The 25566-nt window shown below is 38.7% G+C and overlaps 2 protein-coding genes across 2 annotated transcripts in view; one reads left to right on the top strand and one right to left on the bottom strand.

Annotated features, from left to right (window-relative positions):
- Window positions 1-1617: 1617 nt before the first annotated feature.
- Window positions 1618-3090, bottom strand: LOC126277497 (U3 small nucleolar RNA-interacting protein 2-like). Its single transcript, XM_049977364.1, has one exon. The coding sequence runs from the start codon at window positions 3039-3041 to the stop codon at window positions 1647-1649; it is 1395 nt and encodes a 464-aa protein (XP_049833321.1). The 5' UTR covers window positions 3042-3090; the 3' UTR covers window positions 1618-1646.
- Window positions 3091-3159: 69 nt separating this feature from the next.
- The window catches only part of LOC126277580 (peptide methionine sulfoxide reductase MsrB-like), an 87037-nt gene continuing 64630 nt past the window's right edge, over window positions 3160-25566 (top strand). The window contains exon 1 of the mRNA XM_049977371.1: window positions 3160-3385. Within this exon, the coding sequence (XP_049833328.1) occupies window positions 3265-3385 (121 nt within the window). The 5' untranslated portion in view covers window positions 3160-3264. The remainder of the gene's footprint in view (window positions 3386-25566) is intronic.

The raw sequence follows: 25566 nt of genomic DNA, 5'->3' as shown, positions 1-25566 counted from the left end.
GACTATCCAAAAAGATGGAGAGGGCTCCAAGCAGTTACACAAGTGGTTAGTATTTGATGCTAAAACCAAATATTCTATGATCTTATCTGTTAGTTGTAATACTATTGCATGTAGTTACATGCTGACCAAGGGATAAGCTGTTGAACAAGTTCGCACATTTATTAAGTTTGCACATAATAAGAAAGGAATTAAAACACGAGACATGAGGCTAAGGTCCATGTGGAACTAATGAAGTCAACTGACAAGATATTTTTTCTCAACACAACTATGAAAGGAAATGTCAAGCTCTCTTTGCTTGAGATTTGAACACAAACAGGGAAAGTAGCAGGCAAAATATGGGAATAATAAAATCATTTGACAAATATCAAACAAGGATATCACACACACACAAATATGTTAAGTATTTTCATCAGACAGGAAACGATGCAATGCAAGTTGTGAAGATGGGAGAGATGAGGAAGATACAAAAAACAGGCTTGACCCCATGAAAATATATTAAAAAGTTCCTAATACCAAAGATACCTACAACAAAGGAAAAACTTAACTATCACAGGATGTTTCTTTACTTTTAGAAAAGGGATGCTCTGTATCTTTTCCATCATTACCCAGTGACAGTTTTTAGAACATATTGAACATTAAATATTTCTCTGCATTTACACTAAGTTCTCCTTACTGTGAATCCCACAACTTAAAGCAGTTTATCAAGTTCATCGAGAAATGTTTTTTCGCGACATTTTACTATAACAAACTATAAACAAATTTCATTATTTATTTACTATTCACTAATCAGTCTGCAGGTTATCAATAAATGTGATATTTTATTATGTTTGTTAAATTGCCCACTAAAGAATAAAATATAACTTTTGTAGAATATTACTTTTGTTTACTGGCATAAAACAAAAATCATCTATGATGCGTTCTGTTTCAGTGTTTTATGGTTTAGGCTAGTACTTATCCTTTAGTTCAGCTAACATTTTCGGTGTATTTCATAATATACAAAGAGGCGTGTGCAAAAAAGTTCATATCTTGAGTAAAATTTAAGATATTTTAATAATTTAAAAATCCTCAAATTCAGTAAAAATTGGGTAATCAGGTCACTTCCCCAAGTTTCTTTTACAATGCTCTGTATGGGTACAACAATACAGGGTTACACTTGTCCCTAACCATGAGGCAAGTGTAACCTCACAACACAAAATTTTGAAAACAATTATTTGACCATATAATTTTTTCTTTCATAAACAAAATGTATATTGTGTAAAAGTCAATTAGTCAAACTTTAAGTATGAGGAATTTCAAAATCATATCTACAATAACAAGTTGGAAATTTAGTGTCAAATTTGAACTATGCCAAAACGTGGTTACACTTACCCCACTTCACCCTATGCAGCTAATAACATAGTTAGAAAACTAAAATGATGACGCTTCATTATCTTCAAGGCAGAAGGAAGTTGATTGCAGTGTAATGTGTGTTAGATATTTATGAACCGACCACTGAGAAAGTACATTCTTAATAAATCTATTCTACATGCACTGTTAACTACAACATCAAATTTTATCTACACAGAAATAAACACATGTATTTGGTCACACTGCTTTTGGAGAAGAAAACAATGTCAGTAAGTTAGAAAATATTTATTGTACATAAATTATTCTGTACTAATTAACAGTGGTATTATAAGAATACTATTTTTTGCATCTTTGTTTCTCCACCATCGCCCCAGTCTGTGCTCTTGACCAACTCCGGCAATAAGATAACTACCATCAGGTGTGAAGGCCAGACAGTTAACAAAACCAACCACTAAAATGTCAAACAAATGTTCAAGTGATCTATAGGAATCACCACATCTCCACAATTTCACTGAACCATTACATGAGCCTGATGCAACAAGATCACTATTTACATAGGCAGCTGTGCTAGATATCCAGTTTGGTTCAGAATTATCACTAACACCATGTGCTACAGAAATAGAACACAAGGGTTTCTTCTTCATACTTCCCCACAAACAAAGATCACCATCAGTTCCACACGACAGAAAGTGATCTTCAGTAATCAGTTTCACACATTCTATAGATCCCCTATGTCCATTAAATATGAGCTGAGATTCTTCAACAACTTTCCATATCCTGATACTGTTGTCTCCGCCACCAGATGTCACAGCTCTGTCAGCAGACAACGCATCTATACTGGTAATGCCGGTTTGATGACCAAAAAGTGTTTCAATATACGACATTTCATCTAAATTCCATATTTTTACTGTTTTATCGTCAGAAGCACTAAAGAGTTGGTGCGTACCTTTCCTAAATGCTAGTCCAGTAACTGCACCACTATGCTTTGAAAACGAATGAAGTAACTGAAGTGTATCCGGGCTCCACACATTGATAACTTTGTTTACGCCGCCGGACACTAAGAATTTCTCATCCGACGAGAGAGCAAGGCACAGAATTGTTGGCTTTCGACTTCCATGAGGCGCATCTTTGCCGCCTTTAAGTGATTTCAGTTTATTTCCTTCCGGAAGTGACCATTTTACTATACCACCGTCTTTAGAAGCCGTGAACATAGCTTTTCCGTCTTGACAGACGACAACACAAGTAAGGGATAAACTATGTTCTTTACATTTGAGCACCTTCACATCGTCCTTTAAATATCCTTTGTATTTACTAGCAACATTTCTCCTGTATTTATCCGATTTCTCTCTAATCTCTTCCTGAAGACGACTTGTTATCACATCCTTATTTACGTCATTTTCTTCTGCACGTTCGCGTTCCCTCTTTTCGATTTCTTCAAGGTAAATTTTAGCAAGGCGTATCTTCTTCTCTTGAGCTGTCTCTCCAATGTCACTTTCAACATCGCTTTTACTACTCTCACTTACTTCATCACTGTCTATTTCTTCAGTTTCCTTTTTGCGAGGCCGTTTTTTGTCACTGTATTCACCGTTAACTTTGTTTCGTTTATTTGACTGCTTTTTGGGTTGAGTTCTTATAAAAAAAGACATTTTACATATCTTCGCAAGTTTTGACCACGTGCACAACACACAACACATACATTCATAACATACACAACCAAAGCTCTCCAACACAGACCTCACGCATGGAATTACTTCACAAGTTCCAGAGGTGTACTTTGCTTGCAATTTATCCAGAGATCATAGAATTTAAAATGATGGAGATTCGGAGACTCTCTGAAGTGATTGCATTTTGAAAGATTAATACATTGGAATGAGGGAATGTTGATGTGAAAAAGAAAAAAAAATCTGAAGATTAGAAATGGCAGCAAGAGTTGTTTTGCGTTGTAAAAAGAATGTAGTAGACGTCCTCACAGAAAAACCATTATTCAACAGCTGCGTGAAATCTTTTATTCGCTTAGCTCCACCACTGGCCAATTACAGTGAGTTTGAATTTAAAGGCAGTTTTCCATTTTTTCTATTTGTCTAATGAGCGTCACAAGTTTTGTAAACAGTATTTAAAAAATACAGGAAGATACAGCTTACTTATATTTGTACAGGAGACAAGATTACGAAGTCTGTGTCAAAGACTTTACAAAAATTAAATGACATAAATATAAAAATACTTTATTTCTGAAGAATTTTTTTGTTAATCATTTTACATGGAAATAAAGTGAAGACCATAGCAACATAAAAGTCTTATCAAAAACATTTTAAAGTGTCCGAGGCACCGTCGAATACATTTACTTTTGAGGTCAAATGTTCATACCCGTTTTTTTTCTTGTTTTTTTTTTTTTTTTTTGTGACCTGTAATTGGAATGTCTTGCCTTAACAATTGCTCGTGCATAATTGTTTTAACACTCACTGTACACTGGAGAATACTGGTGGAGCTTATCTTAACGGATGTCATGTTGAACAACTGTCAAATATGATGTATTGTTGACGGAGAGGAATGCTGCTCTCAGCACATTTGTATCTATTAAACATTTTTCTCTTCTGCATGATAGTACAAGGACCTGATCAAAATATCACAGGTTGTTAACTAGTTGGCATTAACAAGTGGAGATGTGTGTTAATGAGCAGATATGAACATATGATAATCATCAAAATATGTCTTGTCTCTCAAGCTTTCAGTTATGGAGACTTAAGCCACTGTGGCTTGACATGGGTTTGAAGTATTACTCTTGCAAACAAAGTTGACACTTGGCGTGGTGGCTGAAGGGAGTGACTGTAAAGCCATTTCCCAAATAAGAGTCCAGTGGCTTAACACCCCATCACCTCGTTCATTCATTTGTGTTCTGTAAATCCCTGTCTGAATGACACCCTGTAGGAGTATAAAATAATTCAGATTGTTCATTGACTGCTTGCTACTTCTGTGAAGTGTACTAACAGTTATGACCCTGCCTTTGTACCATTGTAAATTGGGGTATTAATTTTATATTCCAATTTATTACAGAAAAACAACTACTTTGAAGGGAAAAGCCTACTGCTGTCCCTCTTACACTACTCACGTGGTGTTTTTATCTAGTACTTGACACTATGTATTTACCAGAATGTAGTGGGTCATTGCAGTCAAATCACGAAGCTCATGTCAGCCTTCATCTCAGACTTTCATGAAACTTTGCACAATTGCTTATACTTATAACATAAGAACTTGTGCAGAATCTTTTTCCTCTCAGACTAAAACTTTTTTAATTTTAAATGTTGTAATATTCTTATAACTGGGCTCTGCATGAATGTCAATGCAAAATGGTACTTACCTACATAAATGCCCATAACTTGTGGTTTGTGAAGCTTTTGATTTGGATTTTTTATCTTTTTTTTAAAAAAAAGTTGAGAGAAGCACTCACTAAACAGACCTGTAATTATTTAAGCAGTAAAGTTAGGCCTACAAAGAACAATACAAAAAAATTATTATTGTCGCTTTACAGTTTCCAGAAAAAGTACGGACACATTGAAAAATGCTCCTATCACATTTCTACAACCTGGTGGGCACTTATAATTGGTCTTAGAAGATTCCCAAGATAATACACATTGTAAAAAATAAAACTGTTAATGGATTTTCTACGAATGGACACACAAATAAATATGAAATCAAAATACTTTGTGTTGTGATAGAAAAAAACATTCTAAGATCATCCATATCTAACACCAACAGCCTCAGATTATTATGAAACGTTTTCTACTTGTTACTTTCTGCGTGGTAGTAGTCAATGCAGAATTTCTCCACATACTTCATGTAGTTTGAGGGGGAAAAATAAAAGTTTTTTTTTCAAACCTAAAGGCGCAACAGGAGCTTGTCATTTGGATTGCATTACAAACGAAATAATAATAATAATAACAGAAAGTATTTTATTTTCAACACATCACTATCATATTTCCCCAGATGTCACAGAAGGGATGTATCTTCGTTGGGGAAAAAATTAATAACTATTCTTGACTTATGGGAATATAGAAAATCAACTTAAGCTGTTGTGGTCCAAACAATGGTTTTTAAATATGTAAAACATTTTTTGACAGCTGACACAAGAATTATTTTTATTGAAACTGTGATATTATTTTTTGAAAAAGGAAAAAGAAGAAGCATCCTGAGTTTTGATAGATGTTGGATGTTCATTTAACATATATCACATCATTGTTCAGAATACCATTCAAATCAGATTATGTAAACTGACAACCTATAGTAAGGCTGCCTCATGAAAGTACAGAGCCAAAAGTTATAAATTTAATTGAAACATTTTCATTATATGAGTTAACTTTATGTAGGGTGTCAATTATTCTAGCCACTCTAATGTTAACTGAAAATGTACATATCCAGCATTGAATATCCACAAAACTAGCAATGAAACTTCTTAACAGCATCTCTGTTTTTAATCCACTGTGACAAATTATATTCTGTTAACTTCATATTTTTTTCATTGAAGTAATATATTTGGTCTAATGATGTTGATTTGGGTACATCAAAAGCACATAAAATGTTTTCCAAAGGCACAAAACAAGAGTCTTCCTTCTCAGGCCAAAAGAATGACACCACTGGTCCAGGTGGGTGGAGAAGAAGTAGTTCAACATCTCCTTCATCAGAGACAATTCTGATGAAGGCAAAGTTCCACCTATCATGTACAGCTGCTACAAAAGAATTTTGTTGAGGACAAGTGCTTGTCCATCGTGGGGCTTTTTCAATGAATGAAAAAAATCAAGGAAGGCTTGCCAGAAGAAGTTACTCTTCTAAGATATCAAGATAGTGGAACTGGAGGAGAAGATTGTTGCCCATCAGGTGGAACTAGATAAAGTGAAACAAGATCTGGAAAGGTTAAGGGGGGGAGAAGGGAAAAGAGAAGTGGGATGTGACAACAGGTTATAGAAGAAATAGGAATAGGGCTTTCTCAGACATTGTTGTTGTGAATGTAGAAAACAGGTTTGACCTGTTGTCACAGTTGGAAACTGATGAGCTGCAAGTAGATGTAGGAGTAGATAGCGCACAACAAACTTTCAGAAAGTGTTTGAAAAGTAAGAAGGCAGAAAAAGTTGTGAGGAAGGAGGAAGTTTTGTTGTTAGGTATTTCACATGGTAGAGGCGTTGGCCAAAAGTTGCAAGATGAAGTAGGGTCAGGTTACCAGGTCACAAGGTTTTTTTTTAAGCCTATTGCAAGTCTGGGTCAGGTGATAAAGGATGTAGGATCATTTTGCAAAGGAAGACACTGTGGTAAGAGTGGGTGGGATAGGCAGTAGCATAGATAGGAACCATAATTACTGAATTGAGTGGGACCTGGTAAAGATCGCTCCAGCAACGATACATACTGGTGTTTGGCTTATGTCTGTTCTGAGCCTCATTTATATTCTTTTGTTTGGAGAGTTAATTTAGAGGTGGAACTGTTGCTTGAATCAGTTATGGGGTCTCATATCAGTATGGTTCCTGTTGACTCTGTCAGCAGATGGGACTATACTAGGCATGGCCTTCACCTCAACAGGAGTGGGAAGGGAAAACTGTCTTGCCTAATAGCAAATAACTTAAGGGGGGCACTGTCATAAGTGGTATAAAGTACCAGTGGTTACAAGTGACAGAACAGTATTTTTTTAGGGTATGAAGGGCAGAAACAAAAGATGTACAGAGACAGGCTGAAAATGCAGTACACATTGATAAAACAGCCAACCAGAGAGCAAATTTTAATGTACACAATGCATACAGACAGCCTCTAATTGAAGCTAGAGGTTCTCAAAAATTGACAGGAACATTAATTTCATCCAGTTGTGATTCAGCCAGTGCACAAAATAAGGTACCCTTACTGCACCCGAATATCCAAGAACTAAGGGGTAAACTTAATGAGTAGCTTATTTGTGTTGAAGAATTAGAGTTGAGCAAACCAGTTGATATAGTCTGCCTCTCTGAACATCATGTGGCCACTGGTGTAGATATGTTAAATGTTACAGGATTCAATTTAGCTTCTTACTTCTGTAGAGTAAATATGGAGGAAGGAGGAGTTGCCACATTTTTCAGAAACTGTTTTGAGTCAAGAATAGTGATAATAAATTTTGCTCAGAGCAGCACTTAGAAGCTTGTGTAACAGTAGTAGTATTTCATTCATAATAAGTCCTTTATAATAGTAGGTATATACAGATCACCTTCAGGAAATTTTAACCTCTTCATAAGAAATCTGGAAACTGTTGTCCCATCGCACAGTAAAAAACAAGGAAATATTGGTTGGTAGCAATTTTCATGTGGATTTATTGAAAAGCTCTGTCATTGAACAGTTATTGCAGTCAGTAACATTATCATTCAATTTAGTTCCTACTGTGAACTTTGCGATTAGGATATGTATGTGCTCAGAATGCTATTGATAATATCTTTATAGGCAAATCTAGGGAAAAAAGTCATGTCACGAAACCAATAGTAAATGGGCTATCTGATCATGACAAGCAGCATCTTGTGTTTAATGTTGAAACTTTTCAGGATTAAAAAAATCTATTAAATTTGAGTACAGGAGCATAAAAAATAAGTAAAAAATTCAGGAACTTGCTCAAAAACACAAACTTGGTAGAATGTTTACAATACTTCTGACTCAAATGAAAAATACAAAGCATTAATTAAGAAAGTTACCTCCACTTTTGAAATTTTTTCCCCCCTAAATGTAACTCAAATCACACAGAAGTCAAAAATTAAATCATGAATTACACAAGGAATAAAGAAAATCATGTGACACAAAAGGAGACTGTGTCTACTATCTAGGAACAGCTCTGATGTTAGCATTGTAATGCATTACAAAGAATACTGAAAAATAAACTCGAAGCAGCTTTATTATGACAGGTGGGGCCAAAATGGAAGAGGAACAGATAGCTCTAAAAATAAATGAGACTTTGGTAACAAGTGCATGTAGTGTTGCAAACCTTTTAAACAGGTACTTCATTTCTGTTACTGACAGCTTGGGGTTATCAGGTTCGATGAACAGTGCAACGGGCTACCTGAGACCAGTCTTTAAGAATAACTTCAATAAAATGGAAATGACATATGTCCCAAAGAAGAAGCATCCATCATAAAATCCTAAAAATCGAAATAATCTAGTGGGTATGATAACATTTCACTGAAGTTAATCAAAGAGTGCCCATGCAAGTTGAGTTCTGTCTTAAGTTATTTCTGTAATCAATCTCTTATCAGCGGAACATCCCCAGACTGGCTAAAATGTAGTGAAGTTAACTCTCTTTACAAGAAGGGGGATAAAGAGATTCCATCAACTATCGTCCAATTTCACTTTGCTGACTTTCTCAAAAATATTTGAAAAGCTTGTGTTCAAGTGTCTACTTAAGCTTCTGACTGCAAATAATATATTCTCCAAGTCACAGTTTGGATTTCTTAAGGGTTTTGATATAGGGAAAGCTGTTTACACTTACAGTGAGAATGTACTTAATTCATTAGATAATAAATTAGAGGCTACTGGCATTTTCCGTGACTTGTCAAAAGCCTTTGTGTGAGCCATAGCATTCTCTTAAGTAGATTAGAATATTATGGTGTCACCAGCAATGCTACGAAATGCTTTGAGTCTGTCTAACAGGAAACAAAGGGTGTCGCGAAATACCTGTGCAGTAAGCATTGTTCATCAATGTTCCTTCTTGGATCCATTGCTTGTTCTTGTGTGCATTAATGACCTCTTGTCTGTTATATTGCCAGATGCCAAGTTTGTTTTATTTACGGATGATAAAAAAATTGCTATAAGTAGCAAGTACAGATTTAGAAATAGCTGCTAATTAAATTTTCGCTGACATTAATAAATGATTTAAAGCTAATTCACTATCATTAAACTCTGAAAAGACCCACTATATGCAGTTCAGAATGTCTAAGAAATTTCCTTCCAGCATGTGTATAATGTATAAAGACATGCAGATTGAAGAGATTGACAGTGTTAAATTTCTGGGATTACAAGAATCGCTTAAGCACTTAAACAAGTCAGCATTTGCAGTGAATTGTGAATTGTGAATTGTGTTTTATTCATCTCATGACGTACATTTGCAATCCATTTGGTTTGCGTACAGGAGACATGTCAAAAATTTATAAAACAATTACAATGATTTTTACATTAATTAATGATAGCACTATAATAAATAACAACACTATAAGGATATTTCTTGGAACATGTAACACATTGTACCCAGCTCAAATTTCCAGATTGTCCTGCATGAATTCATCCACTGAGTAATAACACTTCATTGTCAGTACCTCATATAGCTTTCTTTTAAGTGAACCTAAATTCATCTGCATCAACTTGTTCCCTTTTAATTTATTAAAAATTTTCATTCCCATGTATTGAGGTCCCTGGGCAAACAGTCTGAGGCGGTGGGTGGGGAGCATAAAATTTTCTTTGTTTCTGGTATCATGTGAATGGACAAAATGGTTTCCCTCAAATAAGTCGCGTCTGGAGTACAAAAATATAATAATCTCATATATGTATAAGGATGGCAGAGTTAATATTTTGAGTTTCCTAAATAATGGTCGACATGGTTCTTTGTGATTGGCAGTGCACATATTTCGTATGATTTTTTTCTGTATTTTTAGTATCCGCACTATGTTTGTCGAGTTACCCCAAAAAACAATACCATACCTAATAATGGATTCAAAGTAGCTTGTATATGCTACTTTCCGCGTGTCAATGTCCGTTGCAGTTGATAATATTTGCATTGCAAATGCAAAGCTGCTCAATTTGTTTGCAAGGTATTCAATGTGTGCCTGCCACCTCAAATTTTCATCTACTTTTAGACCTAAGAATTTGACTGAGTCAACTTCTTCTATAACTTGGTTGTTGTGTACAATCTTAATTTGCTCACATTTTGACTGTTTGGTTTTGAACTGCATCACGTGAGTCTTAGATATGTTTAGATTCAGCCCATTTAGCTGAAACCAAGTTTCTAAGGTACTGAGGGTACTGATCACAGATTTGAGAATTTTTTCTGAATCCTGATCTTCAACTAAGACAGAAGTATCATCTGCGAACAGAACTGATGGGGAGCTGATATTTAATGGTAAGTCATTAACATAAAAGAGAAATAGGACTGGGCCTAATATGGAGCCTTGTGGAACACCCTGAGTAATTTTTTTCCAGTCAGAAAAATAATATGCGCCATTTGAAGAAATGCTAACTCTTTGCTTTCTGTTGGATAAGTAGGATTTAAGCCATTGTAGGGCACTGCCGCCAATGCCATACTTTTCAAGTTTGTAAACAAGCAATGCGTGGTTTACGGAATCGAATGCCTTTGTGAGGTCGCAGAAAATTCCTGCCACCTTATTTCTCTTGTCTAATGACGTACTTATTTTCTCAATGAAGCTGTTAACTGCATCTACGGTGTTTTTCCCTTGCTGAAAACCAAATTGATTGTTTAGAATAACAGAATATTTTGCAATGAAGTTTTGGATTTGAGCAACAGCAAGTTTTTCAAATATTTTAGATAGGACTGGGAGAATTTGAGATAGGACGATAATTTCCCATGATCTCTCTTGATCCCTTCTTGAAGAGTGGTTTGACTTCAGCATATTTCAGTACCTCTGGGAAACAGCCCTCTTCAAAACATTGATTTATTATCTGAGCTAGTGGGTTTGCAATTCTATTGTGTACCACTTTAATAACTTTGGTGGGTATTCTATCCCAACCTGCAGATTTTTTGTTTCTTAATGTTAAAATAGCATTTTCTACATCCTCAAAAGAAACTTTTGAGAATTTTGTAAAGTTTTCAGAGTTTTTGCCTAGGCCAAAGGGATTTACTTTGTTGTGATAATCTGCTACATCTACATCAGATTTTGCTACATTTATAAAGAATTCATTAAAGTACTCTGGTATTTGAGTTGGATTTACAACAGTTTTTCCTTCAATGTCAATTTTTGGAATTTCTTGGTTACAGGCTTTAACACCTAACTCAGATTTAATGACTGACCACACAGCCTTTGTCTTATTTTTATGATTTAAAATTAACCTGTTGTTTGCCAGTTGTTTTGCTGCCTTGACAACTTTTTTAAATATGGTTTTATAGAGTCTAACATATTTAATGAAATTTATATCTTTATTATATTTTAGTGAGAATGATGACAAATGTAGGAGATTTAAATGTAAAAAACCTTGCATACTTTTCTTACTTTTGTTCTATTATGTCATAAGGGATCATATTATGGGGTAACTCATCAAACCGAGCAAAACATTTGTGTTGTAAATTCAAGAACGTCATATAGAACCTGTTCAAGGCACTTTGTATTCTAACCACTACTTCTCAGTATATTAATTCCTTAATAAAATTTGTTGCAAGTAATATATCACTATTTCCAACCAATAGCTCAATACATAGTATCAAAACTAGGAATAAGAACAATCTATATGAAGACCGAACCCCACTTACTTTGGTACAAAAAGAGGTCCAATATTCAGAAACACACATTTTCAATAAATTGCCAGCAACCATTAAAAACTCGGTTTCAGGTAAAACACAGTTTCAACAGAGTTTGAAAGACTTTTTGGTAGGCAGTTCCTTCTATTCTATAGATGAATGTCTTAACAGAGACTGTTAGGCTAGCTTAAGTAAAAATGTCTGTTAGGTTTCAGTTTTGACAGCACTTGGTCACAACAGTCAAGATAGGTATTTTGTGTGTGATAAATTTATTAATAGTGCACAACAATGTTTCATTGTGACAGCATATTAATTCTGTAAATATTAAGTGTTCAAGTTTACTGTATTGTATTCACCTATTTTGACAGTTGCCTGGCAAATAATTGGGGTGGTAAGTATTAAATTCAAATGTTTTACGTTTTTTATATTATACTTTCTGACATGTCCCACACTCATGAGAATCATCTCATTTTTTGGGTCTATGGAACGAAAACTGAAACTAATCTGTAAAGAATCACAAGAAAATGGTTTGTAATGGTGAAAATTCCTGGTACCAAGTATTGTGCAGGTTGTCGAAAATCTCTTCTCAAGTTTCTTGCGTAGGAAATCTACATCGACTTTCTCTAAGAAGTGAAAAAAACATTTTTCAATATTAGCTTTGCAGAAATCATAAATCCCGATGCAGTTGTTATTTGTGCATCTAGTTGAAGATTAGCTCTTCTCTATATATGTTATATAGTTCCTCTCAAACCATCACAGGCAGATTTACCATGATTAGTAGCAAAAAAAAGGAATTCTCAGCAACAATAGAAAAATCATTTTTTGCGCTCACAAAATTTTAAAGCTTTTTCTATTCTTATGTTGAGCAGCACATCCATCAATGGAATAATGCACTTACTTCTCTTGTCATCAAATTTTTCTTCTCTACGGTCAGAATCTTCAATACTGCAAACTAGTTCCCGCACACTTTTCTCTCCAAAACATGTCTTACTTTTTCTAGCTTCTTTTTGCCCTATGAAGCCTTGCTGTGATTTGGATTTGAGAGAAGTCTTAAGGGAGATCTTTTTAGTACTGATTCATGAAATGTCACCTGTGGATCATCTGCATCACTTTTATTTCTGTCACTGATGTCAGTTTTCTGGTCACAAATCTTACAACATGTTGTGCACAGTATATAGCCTGGTTTTACATTGATTATTTTAGCACATAATATTTTAGACAAAGAGAAGCAAACTGACCTCAAAGATTTTTTTACTGTTTGTGTGTGTTTGTGTGTGTGTGTGTTTTGAAAGGATCACAAATTCTGTGATGACATTCAAAAACTTTTAAGTAATAGTATCTGTGATGTCCACATATTGTAGCATTTTATTGATCTTGTGGAAAGCTTATATTGGATTGCAGCAATATCAAATCTCGATGGGCTTCTCCCAGCTCTTTTATTTTTTGTAGAGTTTTTACTAATGTATGGGTTGAAAAATGACATGGTGTTTTTAGTAATTTCCAACAGTGGATGAATTCACATTAACTGAGCACTAATTCACTTAAAACATACTTTATACAAGTGGAATGATAGGGCTGCACCACAAACGGATTTGATCTGTCTCACAGAAAGACAAAGAACAACTGAGGCCAAATAATTGTTGCATGCCAGTTATTCTCAACAATGAATTGCAGCAATTGCGGCATTGTTTTCATGCCTATGAAGATTTCAAACAAGCTACTGCTCTCTAAGACCAATTTTTTTATCACCGTGAGCAGGTGATTGGCTGAAACATAAATCATACAATTATAGTCTTTAAAAAAATACTGAATTAGTCAAATGACAGGAAATAAATTTTCTCACTTCAAAGTTAAATTGCCTGCCTAGAATGAGTTATACTTAAATATGCTAATTTGATACTCTTGCATCTGAGGCAGTGATGCAGTGAATGGATGAACTTGCTTAAAATGAATGACCTTTTTGCATCACAGCAAAAAGTATTTTGATTTCAGGTGTGTATGTGTCGATTAACAGAAGACCAATTAAAATTTTTATTTTATTAGAAATCTTAAAATCTAGGGGATTATTTAAGACCAAAATCAAATTCCCAGCAGGTTGCAGAAATGCGATTTAAGCATTCTAACACATCATCACAATTTTTTTGAAATAGAAAATTGACATACATTTATAGTTTTTAAAAATTTTCTTTGTAACTGGGTATTGTTAACTATATGCCTTACTTAACTTCTGAAAAAATTAACAATCAAAATCTTCATAAACATCTGAGTTATGGGCATTTATGTTAATAAGTAGTACCAGTTTTCATTGACATTTTTGCAGAGCCCAGTTATCACAATATCATTACATTTAAATAAAATAGAAACTTCCACAAGGGGAAAAATATATTAAAAACAAAGATTCCAAGACTTACCAAGCGGGAAAGCGCTGGTAGACAGGCACAATAAAATAACACACAAACACACACACAAAATTTCTAGCTTTCGCAACCAACGGTTGCTTCTCCAGGAAAGAGGGAAGGAGAGGGAAAGACGAAAGGATATGGGTTTTGAGGGTAAGGAGTCATTCCAATCCCGGGAGTGGAAAGACTTACCTTAGGGGGGAAAAAGGATAGGTATACACACACACACACACACACACACACACACACACACACACACACACATACATATACAGACACAAGCAGACATATTTAAAGGCAAAGAGTTTGGGCAGAGATGTCAGTCGAGGCAGAAGTGCAGAGGCAAAGATGATGTTGAATGACAGGTGAGGTATGAGTGGCGGCAAATTGAAATTAGCGGAGATTGAGGCCTGGTCGATAAAAAGAAGAGAGGATATATTGAAGGGCAAGTTCCCATCTCCGGAGTTCAGATAGGTTGGTGTTTGTGGGAAGTATCCAGATAACCCGGATGGTGTAACACTGTGCCAAGATGTGGTGGCCGTGCACCAAGGCATGTTTACAGGGTGATCCTCATTACCAACAAACACTGTCTGCCTGTGTCCATTCATGCGAATGGACAGTTTGTTGCTGGTTATTCCCACATAGAAAGCGTCACAGTGTAGGCAGGTCAGTTGGTAAATCACATGGGTGCTTTCACACGTGGCTCTGGCTTTGATCGTGTACACCTTCTGGGTTACAGGACTGGAGTAGGTGGTGGTGGGAGGGTGCATAGGACAGGTTTTACACCGGGGGGCGGTTACAAGGGTAGGAGCCAGAGGGTAGGGAAGGTGGTTTAGGGATTTCATAGGGATGAACCAAGATTTTACGAAGGTTAGGTGGACGGCGGAAAGACACTCTTGGTGGAGTGGGGAGGATTTCATGAAGGATGGATCTCATTTCGGGGCAGGATTTTAGGAAGTCGTATACCTGCTGGAGAGACACATTCAGAGTCTGATCCAGTCCCAGGAAGTATCCTGTCACAAGTGGGGCACTTTTGGGGTTCTTCTGTGAGAGGTTCTGCGTTTGAGGGGATGAGGAAGTGGCTATGGTTATTTGTTTCTGTACCAGGTCGGGAGGGTAGTTGCGGGATGTGAAAGCTGTTTTCAGGTTGTAGATGTAATGGTTCAGGGATTCAGGACTGGAGCAGATTCGTTTGCCACGAAGGCCTAGGCTGGAGGGAAGGGACCGTTTGATATGGAATGGGTGGCAGCTGTCCTAATGGAGGTACTGTTGCTTGTTGGTGGGTTTGATGTGGACAGATGTGTGAAGCTGGCCATTGGACAGATGGAGGTCAACGTCAAGGAAAGTGGCATGGGATCTGGAGTAGGACCAGGTGAATTTGATGGAACCAAAGGAGTTGAGGTCGGAGAGGAAATTCTGGAGTTGTTCTTCACTGTGAGTCCAGATCATGAAGATGTCATCTATAAATCTGTACCAAACTTTGGGTTGGCAGGCTTGGGTAACCAAGAAGGCTTCCTCTAAGCGACCCATAAATAGGTTGGCATACGAGGGGGCCATCCTGGTACCCATGGCTGTTCCCTTTAATTGTTGGTATGTGTGGCCTTCAAAAGTGAAGAAGTTGTGGGTCAGGATGAAGCTGGCTAAGGTGATGAGGAAAGACGTTTCAGGTAGGGTGGCATGTGATCGGCGTGAAAGGAAGTGCTCCATTGCAGCGAGGCCCTGGACGTGAGGGATATTTGTGTATAGGGAAGTGGCATCAATGGTTACAAGGATGGTTTCCGGGGGTAACAGACTGGGTAAGGATTCCAGGCGTTCGAGAAAGTGGTTGGTGTCTTTGATGAAGGATGGGAGACTGCATGTAATGGGTTGAAGGTGTTGATCTACGTAGGCAGAGATACGTTCTGTGGGGGCTAGGTAACCAGCTACAATGGGGCGGCCAGGATGTTTGGGTTTGTGAATTTTAGGAAGTAGGTAGAAGGTAGGAGTGCGAGGTGTCGATGGGGTCAGGAGTTTGATGGAGTCAAGTGAAAGGTTTTGTAGGGCGCCTAAGGTTCTGAGGATTCCTTGAAGCTCTGCCTGGACATCAGGAATGGGATTACCTTGGCAAACTTTGTATGTAGACTTGCCTGAAAGCTGACGCAGTCCCTCAGCCACATACTCTCGACCATCAAGTACCATGGTCGTGGAACCCTTGTCAGCCGGAAGGATGATGATGAATTGGTGTGCGCGAGTATATACCTATCCTTTTTCCCCCATAAGGTAAGTCTTTCCGCTCCTGGTATTGGAATGACTCCTTACCCTCTCCCTTAAAACCCACATCCTTTTGTCTTTCCCTCTCCTTCCCTCTTTCCTGAAGAAGCAACCCTTGGTTGCGAAAGCTAAAAATTTTGTGTGGTGTTTGCGTGTTATTTTATTGTGCCTGTCTACCGGCACTTTCCTGCTTGGTAGGTCTTGGAATGTATGTTTTTCATTACATTTAAAATTCGATATAAAATAAAACTGTAGTGTGAGATCAAAAAGATTTTGCAGAAGTTCCTAAGTAAAATGTAAAAGTTGTGTGACTAGGGCCTCCCATCGGCTAGACAATTCGCTGGGTCCAAGTCTTTTGATTTGACACCACTTCGGCGACTTGCGCGTCGATGGGGATGGAGTGATGATGATTAGGACAACACAACAACCTGTCCCTGAGTGGAGAAAATCTCCAGATCAGTCGGGAATTGAACCTGGGCCCTTAGGATTGACATTCTGTCGTGCTGACCGCTCAGCTTCCGGGGGCGGAGAGTTCCTATGTTATAAGTATAAGCAAATGTGCAAAGTTGTGTAAAAATCTGAGATAGAGAGGTACAAATCCTTGAATTATTGTGTGTTTTGAAGTGGAATGACCATAACTTTAATGATGTTGGAGAACACCATCAGCTGTTTACGTGTTGTTGTTGTTGTTGTCTTCAGTCCTGAGACTGGTTTGATTCAGCTCTTCCATGCTACTCTATCCTGTGCAAGCTGCTTCATCTCCCAGTACCTACTGCAACCTACATACTTCTGAATCTGCTTAGTGTATTCATCTCTTGGTCTCCCTCTACGGTTTTTACCCTCCACACTGCCCTCCAATGCTAAATTTGTGATCCCTTGATGCCTCAAAACATGTCCTACCAACCGATCCCTTCTTCTAGTCAAGTTGTGCCACAAACTTCTCTTCTCCCCAATCCTATTCAATACCTCCTCATCAGTTACGTGATCTACCCACCTTATCTTCAGCATTCTTCTGTAGCACCACATTTCAAAATCTTCTATTCTCTTCTTGTCCAAACTAGTTATCGTCCATGTTTCACTTCCATACATGGCTACACTCCAAACAAATACTTTCAGAAACGACTTCCTGATACATAAATCTATATTCGATGTTAACAAATTTCTCTTCTTCAGAAACGCTTTCCTTGCCATTGCCAGCCTACATTTTATATCCTCTCTACTTCGACCATCATCAGTTATTTTACTTCCTAAATAGCAAAACTCCTTTACTACTTCAAGTGTCTCATTTCCTAATCTAATTCCCTCAGCATCAGATGATTTAATTTGACTACATTCCATTATCCTCGTTTTGCTTTTGTTGATGTTCATCTTATATCCTCCTTTCAAGACACTGTCCATTCCGTTCAACTGCTCTTCCAAGTCCTTTGCCGTCTCTGACAGAATTACAATGTCTTTGGCGAACCTCAAAGTTTTTACTTTTTCTCCATGAATTTTAATACCTACTCCAAATTTTTCTTTTGTTTCCTTTACTGCTTGCTCAATATACAGATTGAATAACATCGGGGAGAGGCTACAACCCTGTCTCACTCCTTTCCCAACCACTGCTTCCCTTTCATGCCCCTCGACTCTAATAACTGCCATCTGGTTTCTGTACAAATTGTAAATAGCCTTTTGCTCCCTTTATTTTACCCCTGCCACCTTCAGAATTTGAAAGAGAGTATTCCAGTCAACATTGTCAAAAGCTTTCTCTAAGACTACAAATGCTAGAAACGTAGGTTTGCCTTTTCTTAATCTTTCTTCTAAGATAAGTCGTAAGGTCAGTATTGCCTCACATATTCCAACATTTCTACGGAATCCAAACTGATCCTCCCCGAGGTCCGCATCTACCAGTTTTTCCATTCGTCTGTAAAGAATTCGCATTAGTATTTGGCAGCTGTGACTTATTAAACTGATAGTTTGGTAATTTTCACATCTGTCAACACCTGCTTTCTTTGGGATTGGAATTATTATATTCTTCTTGAAGTCTGAGGGTATTTCACCTGTCTCATACATCTTGCTTACCAGCTGGTAGAGTTTTGTCAGGACTGGCTCTCCCAAGGCCGTCAGTAGTTCTAATGGAATGTTGTCTACTCTGGGGGCCTTGTTTCGGGTCAGGTCTTTCAGTGCTCTGTCAAACTCTTCACGCAGTATCTTATCTCCCATTTCGTCTTCATCTACATCCTCTTCCATTTCCATAATATTGTCCTCAAGTACATCGCCCTTGTATAAACCTTCTATATACTCCTTCCACCTTTCTGCCTTCCCTTCTTTCCTTAGAACTGGGTTGCCATCTGAGCTCTTGATATTCATACACGTGGTTCTCTTCTCTCCAAAGGTATATTTAATTTTCCTGTAGGCAGTATCTATCTTACCCCTAGTGAGATAAGCTTCTACATCCTTACATTTGTCCTCTAGCCATCTCTGCTTAGCCATTTTGCACTTCCTGTCGATCTCATTTTTGAGACGTTTGTATTCCTTTTTGCCTGCTTCATTTACTGCATTTTTACATTTTTTCCTTTCATCAATTAAATTCAATATTTCTTCTGTTACCCAAGGATTTCTAGCAGCCCTCGTCTTTTTACCTACTTTATCCTCTGCTGCCTTCACTACTTCATCCCTCAGAGTTATCCATTCTTCTTCTACTGTGTTTCTTTCCCCCATTCCTGTCAATTGTTCCCTTATGCTCTCCTTGAAACTCTGTACAACATCTGGTTCTTTCAGCTTATCCAGATCCCATGTCCTTAAATTCACACCTTTTTGCAGTTTCTTCAGTTTTAACCTACAGGTCATAACTAATAGATTGTGGTCGGAGTCCACATCTGCCCCTGGAAATGTCCTACAATTTAAAACCTGATTCCTAAATCTCTGTCTTACCATTATATAATCTATCTGATACCTTTTAGTATCTCCAGGATTCTTCCATGTATACAACCTTCTTTTATGATTCTTGAACCAAGTGTTAGCTATGATTAAGTTATGCTATGTGCAAAATTCTACTAGACGGCTTCCTCTTTCATTTCTTAGCCCCAATCCATAATCACCTACTATGTTTCCTTCTCTCCGTTTTCCTACTGACGAATTTCAGTCACCCATGACTATTAAATTTTCGTCGCCCTTCACTACCTGAATAATTTCTTTTATCTCATCATACATTTCATCAATTTCTTCATCATCTGCAGAGCTAGTTGGCATATAAACTTGTACTACTGTAGTAGGCATGGGCTTTGTGTCTATCTAGGCCACAATAATGCGTTCACTATGCTGTTGGTATTAGCTTAGCCGCACTCCTATTTTTTTTATTCATTATTAAACCTACTCCTGCATTTCCCCTATTTGATTTTGTGTTTATAACCCTGTAGTCACCTGACCAGAAGTCTTGTTCTTCCTGCCACCGAACTTCACTAATTCCCACTATATCTAACTTTAACCTATCCATTTCCCTTTTTAAATTTTCTAACCTACCTGCCCGATTAAGGGATCTGACATTCCATGCTCCGATCCGTAGAACGCCAGTTTTCTTTCTCCTGATAACGACGTCGTCCTGAGTAGTCCCCGCCCGGAGATCCGAATGGGGGACTATTTTACCTCCGGAATATTTTACCCAAGAGGACGCCATCATCATTTAATCATACAGGAAAGCTGCATGTCCTCGGGAAAAGTTACGACTGTAGTTTCCTCTTGCTTTCAGCCGTTCGCAGTACCAGCACAGCAAGGCCGTTTTGGTTAACGTTGCAAGGCCAGATCAGTCAATCATCCAGACTGTTGCCCCTGCAACTACTGAAAAGGCTGCTGCCCCTCTTCAGGAACCACATGTTTGTCTGGCCTCTCAACAGATGCCCCTCCGTTGTGGTTGCACCTACGGTACGGCCATCTGTATCGCTGAGGCACGCAAGCCTCCCCACCAACGGCAAGGTCCATGGTTCATGAGGGGAAGACATATCCATTAAGACAGTGTGAATAGCACAACATTGATGCAGTGCCACTCCTGGTCTCATGACCATGTAGGTTGAATACTAGATGACTGGAAAACTATGGCCTGGTCAGATGAGTCCCGATTTCTGTTGGTACGAGATGATGGGGGGGGGGGGGGTTTACATACTGAAAAATTTAAAATCTATACAAAATGAACATTAGCATTTACAGCAGTTCACAGATTCCAGAAATTTCGGTAAATTATGGAAGGAAACACCCCCCCCCCCCCTCCTCCCGTGAACTGTGGACCTGGCCATTGATGGGGTGCTTGCGTGCCTCAACAATACAGATAGCCGTTCCGTAGATGCAACCGCAACTGGGGGGGGGGGGGGGTGTATCTGTTAAGAGGCCTGACAAATGTGTGGTTCCTGAAGAGGGGCAGCAGCTTTTTCAGTAGTTGCAGAGGCAACAGTCTGGATGATTGACTGATCTGGCCTTGTAACATCAACCAAAACGACTTTGTTGTGCTGGTACTGTGAACGGCTGAAAGCAAGGGGAACTACAGCAGTAATTTTTTTCCTAGGGCATGAAGCATTACAGTTATTTCAGAGGTTAAAAGTCCCCCAATCAGATCTCTGGGCGAGGACTACTCAGGAGGATGTCGTTATCAGGAGAAAGACAACTAGTGTTCTATGGATCGGAGCATGAAATGTCAGATCTCCATAATCAGGCATGTAGGTTAGAAAATTTAAAAAGCGAAATGGGTAGGTTACAGTCTGATTTAGTCAGAATTAGTGAAGTTTGGTGGCAGGAAAAACAAGACTTCTGGTCAAGTGAATACAGGGTTATAAATACGAAATCAAATAAGGGTGATGCAGGGGTTGGTTTAATGATGAGTAAAAAAATAGGAACGCGGATAAGCTACTATGAACAACATAGTGAACGCTTTATTGTTGTCACGATAGACATGAAGCCCATGCCTGCCACAGTAGTACAAGTTTATATGCCAACTAGCTCTGCAGATGATGAAGAGATTGAAGAAATGTATGATGGGATAAAAGAAATTATTCAAGCAATGGAAAATCCAGGATGGAATGTAACAATACGAGAAATGGAAAGTTGCTACTCACCATATAGTGGAGATGCTGAGTCACGGTAGGCACAATAAAAAGATTCACACAATCATAACTTTCAGCCTTTAAGGCCTTTGTCAGCAGTAGACACACACATGCACGCACACACTCACACACACACACACACACACACACACACACACACACACACACACACACACACACACACACACACACACACACGCAAGCGCAACTTGCCCACATGTATGCAGTCTCAGAGAGCTGCAACTACACTGCGAGCAGCAGCACCAGTGCATGATGGGAGTGGTAACTGGGTGGGGGTAAGGAGGAGGCTGGGGCGGGGAAGAGGAGGGATAGTAAAGTGGGAGTGGCGGACAGTGAAGTGTTGCAGTTTAGACGGAGGGCATGAGAGAAGTTGCAGAGGGGGGAGGGAGTAAGTAGTGGAAAGGAGAGAAAAAAAAATTAATTAAAAGACTGGGTGTGGCGGTGAAATGATGGCTGTGTTGTGCTGGAATGGGAACAGGGAGGGGGGTGGATGGGTGAGGACAGTGACTAACGAAGGTTGAGGCCAGAAGGGTTACAGGAACGTGGGAAGTATTGCAGGGAAAGCACCCACCTGCTCAATTCAGAAAAGCTGGCATTGGTGGGAAGGATCCATACGGCACAGGCTGTGAAGCAGTCATAGAGGTGAGGGGTATCATGTTTGGCGTGTTCAGCAACAGGGTGGTCCACTTGTTTTTTGGCCACAGTTTGTCGGTGGCCGTTCATGCGGACAGACAGAAATTATTCAGATAGTTAAGGGAGACGAAAATTTAATAGTCATGGGGGACTGGAATTTGATAGTAGGAAAAGAGAAGGAAAAGTGGTAGAATTTTGCACAGAGCATAACCTAATCATAGCTAACACTTGGTTTAAGACTCGTGAAAGAAGTTTGTGTACGTGGATGGGGCCTGGAGACACAGGAAGGTTTCAGATAGATTATATAATGGCAAGACAGAGATTTATGAACCAGCTTTTAAGTTGTAAGGCATTTCCAGGGTCAGATGTGGACTCTGACCACAATTTATTGGTTATGAACTGCAAATTAGAACTGAAGAAACTGCAAAAAGGTAGTAATTTAAGGAGATGGGACCTGGATGAACTCCAAGAACCAGAGGTTATAGAGAGTTTCAGAGAGAGCATTAGGGAACGGCTGACAAAAACAGGGGAAAGAAGTATGACAGAAGAAGAATGGGTAACTGTGAGAGATGAAATAGTGAAAGCAGCAGAGGATCAAGTGAGTAAAAAGATGAAAGCTAGTAGAAATCCTTGGGTAATGGATGAGATACAGAATTTAATTGATGAAAGGAGAAAATATAAAAATGCAGTAAATGAAGCAGGCACAAAGGAATAAAAACATCTCAAAAATGAAATTGATAGGAAGTGCAAAATGGATAAGCAGGAAAGGTCAGAGGACAAATGCAAGAATGTAGAGGCATATATCATAAGAGGTAAGATAGATACTGCTTACAGGAAAATTAAAGATACCTTTGGAGATAAGAGAACCACCTTTATGAATATCAAGAGCTCAGGTGGAAACCAGTCCTAAGCAAAGAATAGAAAGCAGAAAGGTGGAAGGAGTATATACACACACAAAAAAAAGAGTTTTGCGTCACCCCAATTCCCAGAACTCCTGAAGACAGGTGTTGACTGTGGATGCTGTATCACAGACACAGTCCCATTGACTATTCAGAGATGTCACTAAGCCCGCTCAAAGATGTAAACAAGCATGCATGAGCAGTGCCTATTAGACAAAGAGGATCCGACAACCGATCAGTTCCAGTCATTTCACCAGGAAGGAGGTACACAGCTCGTGTTGTCTGTAGTTCAACCATTTCTAGATGGTCAAGACCACAGTTTGATCATGTCCGCATTGTCAGTTTGTGCCAGAAAGGGCTCTCAACAAGGGAAGTGTCCAGGTGTCTCGGAGTGAATGGAGGAAATACAGAGTGACAGGAACTGTCGATGACATGCCTCGCTCAGGCTGCCCAACGGCTACTACTGCAGTGGATTACCGCTACTTACTGATTATGGCTCGGAGGAACCTTGACTGCAACGCCACTATGTTGAACAACGTTTTTCATGCAGCCACAGGACGCTGTGTTATGACTCAAACTGTGCACAATACGCTGCATGATGCGCAACTTCAATCCGGACGTCCAAGGCGAGGTCCATCTTTGCAACCACGACACCATGCAGTGTGGTACAGATGGACCCAACAACATACCGAATGGACCGCTCAGGGTTGGCATCACGTTCTCTTCACTGATGAGTGTCGCATACGCCTTCAACCAGACAACCTTCAGAGACGTGTTTGGCAGTAACCCGGTCAGGATGAACACCTTAGACACACTGTCAATGAGTGCAGCAAGGTGGAGGTTTCCTGCTGTTTTGGGGTGACATTATGTGGGGCTGATAGATGCCGCTGCTGGTCGTGGAAGGCATCATAACGGCTGTACAACACATGAATGCCATCCTCCAACCGATAGTGCAACCATATCGGCAGCATATTGGCGAGGCATTCGTCTTCATGGACGTCAATTCGTGCCCCCATCATGCACATCTTGTGAATGACTTCCTTCAGGGTAGGAACATCACTGTACTAGAGTGTCCAGCATGTTCTCCAAATGTGAGCCCTATCAAACATGCCTGGGATATATTGAAAATGGCTGTTTATGGACGACGTGACCCACCATCCACTCTGAGGCATCTATGCTGAATTGCCCTTGAGGAGTGGGACAATCTGGACCAACAGTGGTTTGATGAACTTGTGGGTAGTATGCCATGACAAATACAAGCATGCATTAATGCAAGAGGACGTGCTACTGGGTATTAGAGGTACCGGTGTGTACAGCAATCTGGACCACCACTTCTGAAGGTCTTGCTGTGTGGTGGTACAACATGCAATGTGTGGTTTTCATGAGAAATAAAAAGGGAGGAAATGATGTTTATGTTGGTCTTTATTCCAATTTTTCTGTAAAGGTTCTGGAACTCACGGAAACCGAGGTGATGGAAAACTTTTTTTTTATGTGTATATAAGGTCTACACAAGGGCAATGTACTTGAGGGCAATATTATGGAAATTGAAGAGGATATAGATGAAGATGAAATGGGAGATATGATACTATGTGATGAATTTGATTGAGCATTGAAAGACCTAACTTGAAACAAGGCACCAGGAGTAGACAACATTCCATTGGAACTACTGATAGCCTCGGGAGAGCCAGCCATGACTATCATCTGGTGAACAAAATGTATGAGACAGGAGAAACACCCTCAGACTTCAAGAAGAATATAATAATTACAATCCCAAAGAAGGCAGGTGCTGACAGGTATGAAAATTACCGAACTATCAGTTTAATAAGTCAGAGCTGCAAAATTCTAACATGAATTCTTTACAGGTGAATGGAAAAACTGGTAGAAGCCGACCTCGGGGAAGATCAGGTGATACTGACCCTACAACTTATCTTAGAAGATAGATAAAGGAAAAGCAAACATGTGTTTCTAGCTTTGTAGACTTAGAGAAAGCTTTTGATAATGTTGAATGGAATACGTTATTTCAAATTCTGAAGGGAACAAAAGGCTATTTTCAATTTGTACAAAAACCAGACGGCAGTTGTAAGAGTTGAGGGGCACGAAAGGGAAACAGTGGTTGCGAAAGGAGTGAGACAGCCTTGTAGCCCATCCCCGTGAGACAGCCTTGTAGCCCATCCCCGATGTTATTCAATCTGTATATTGAGCAAGCAGTAAAGGAAACAAAAGAAGAATTTGGAGTAGGAATTAAAATCCAGGAAGAAGAAATAAAAACTTGGAGGTTTGCCAATGACATTGTAATTTTGTCAGTGACAGCAAAGGACTTGGAAGAGCAGTTAAACAGAATGGACAGTGTCTTGAAAGAAGGATATAAGGCAAAAATCAACAAGAGTAAAATGAGGAAAATGGAATGTAACTGAGTTAAATCGGATGATGCCGATGAAATTAGATTAGGAAATGAGACACTTAAAGTAGTAAATGAGTTTTGCTATTTGGGGAGCAAA

This window comes from Schistocerca gregaria, chromosome 1 (assembly GCF_023897955.1).
Source record: "Schistocerca gregaria isolate iqSchGreg1 chromosome 1, iqSchGreg1.2, whole genome shotgun sequence".
Classification (NCBI taxonomy): domain Eukaryota; kingdom Metazoa; phylum Arthropoda; class Insecta; order Orthoptera; family Acrididae; genus Schistocerca; species Schistocerca gregaria.
This window is presented reverse-complemented; position numbering and strand designations above follow the sequence as displayed.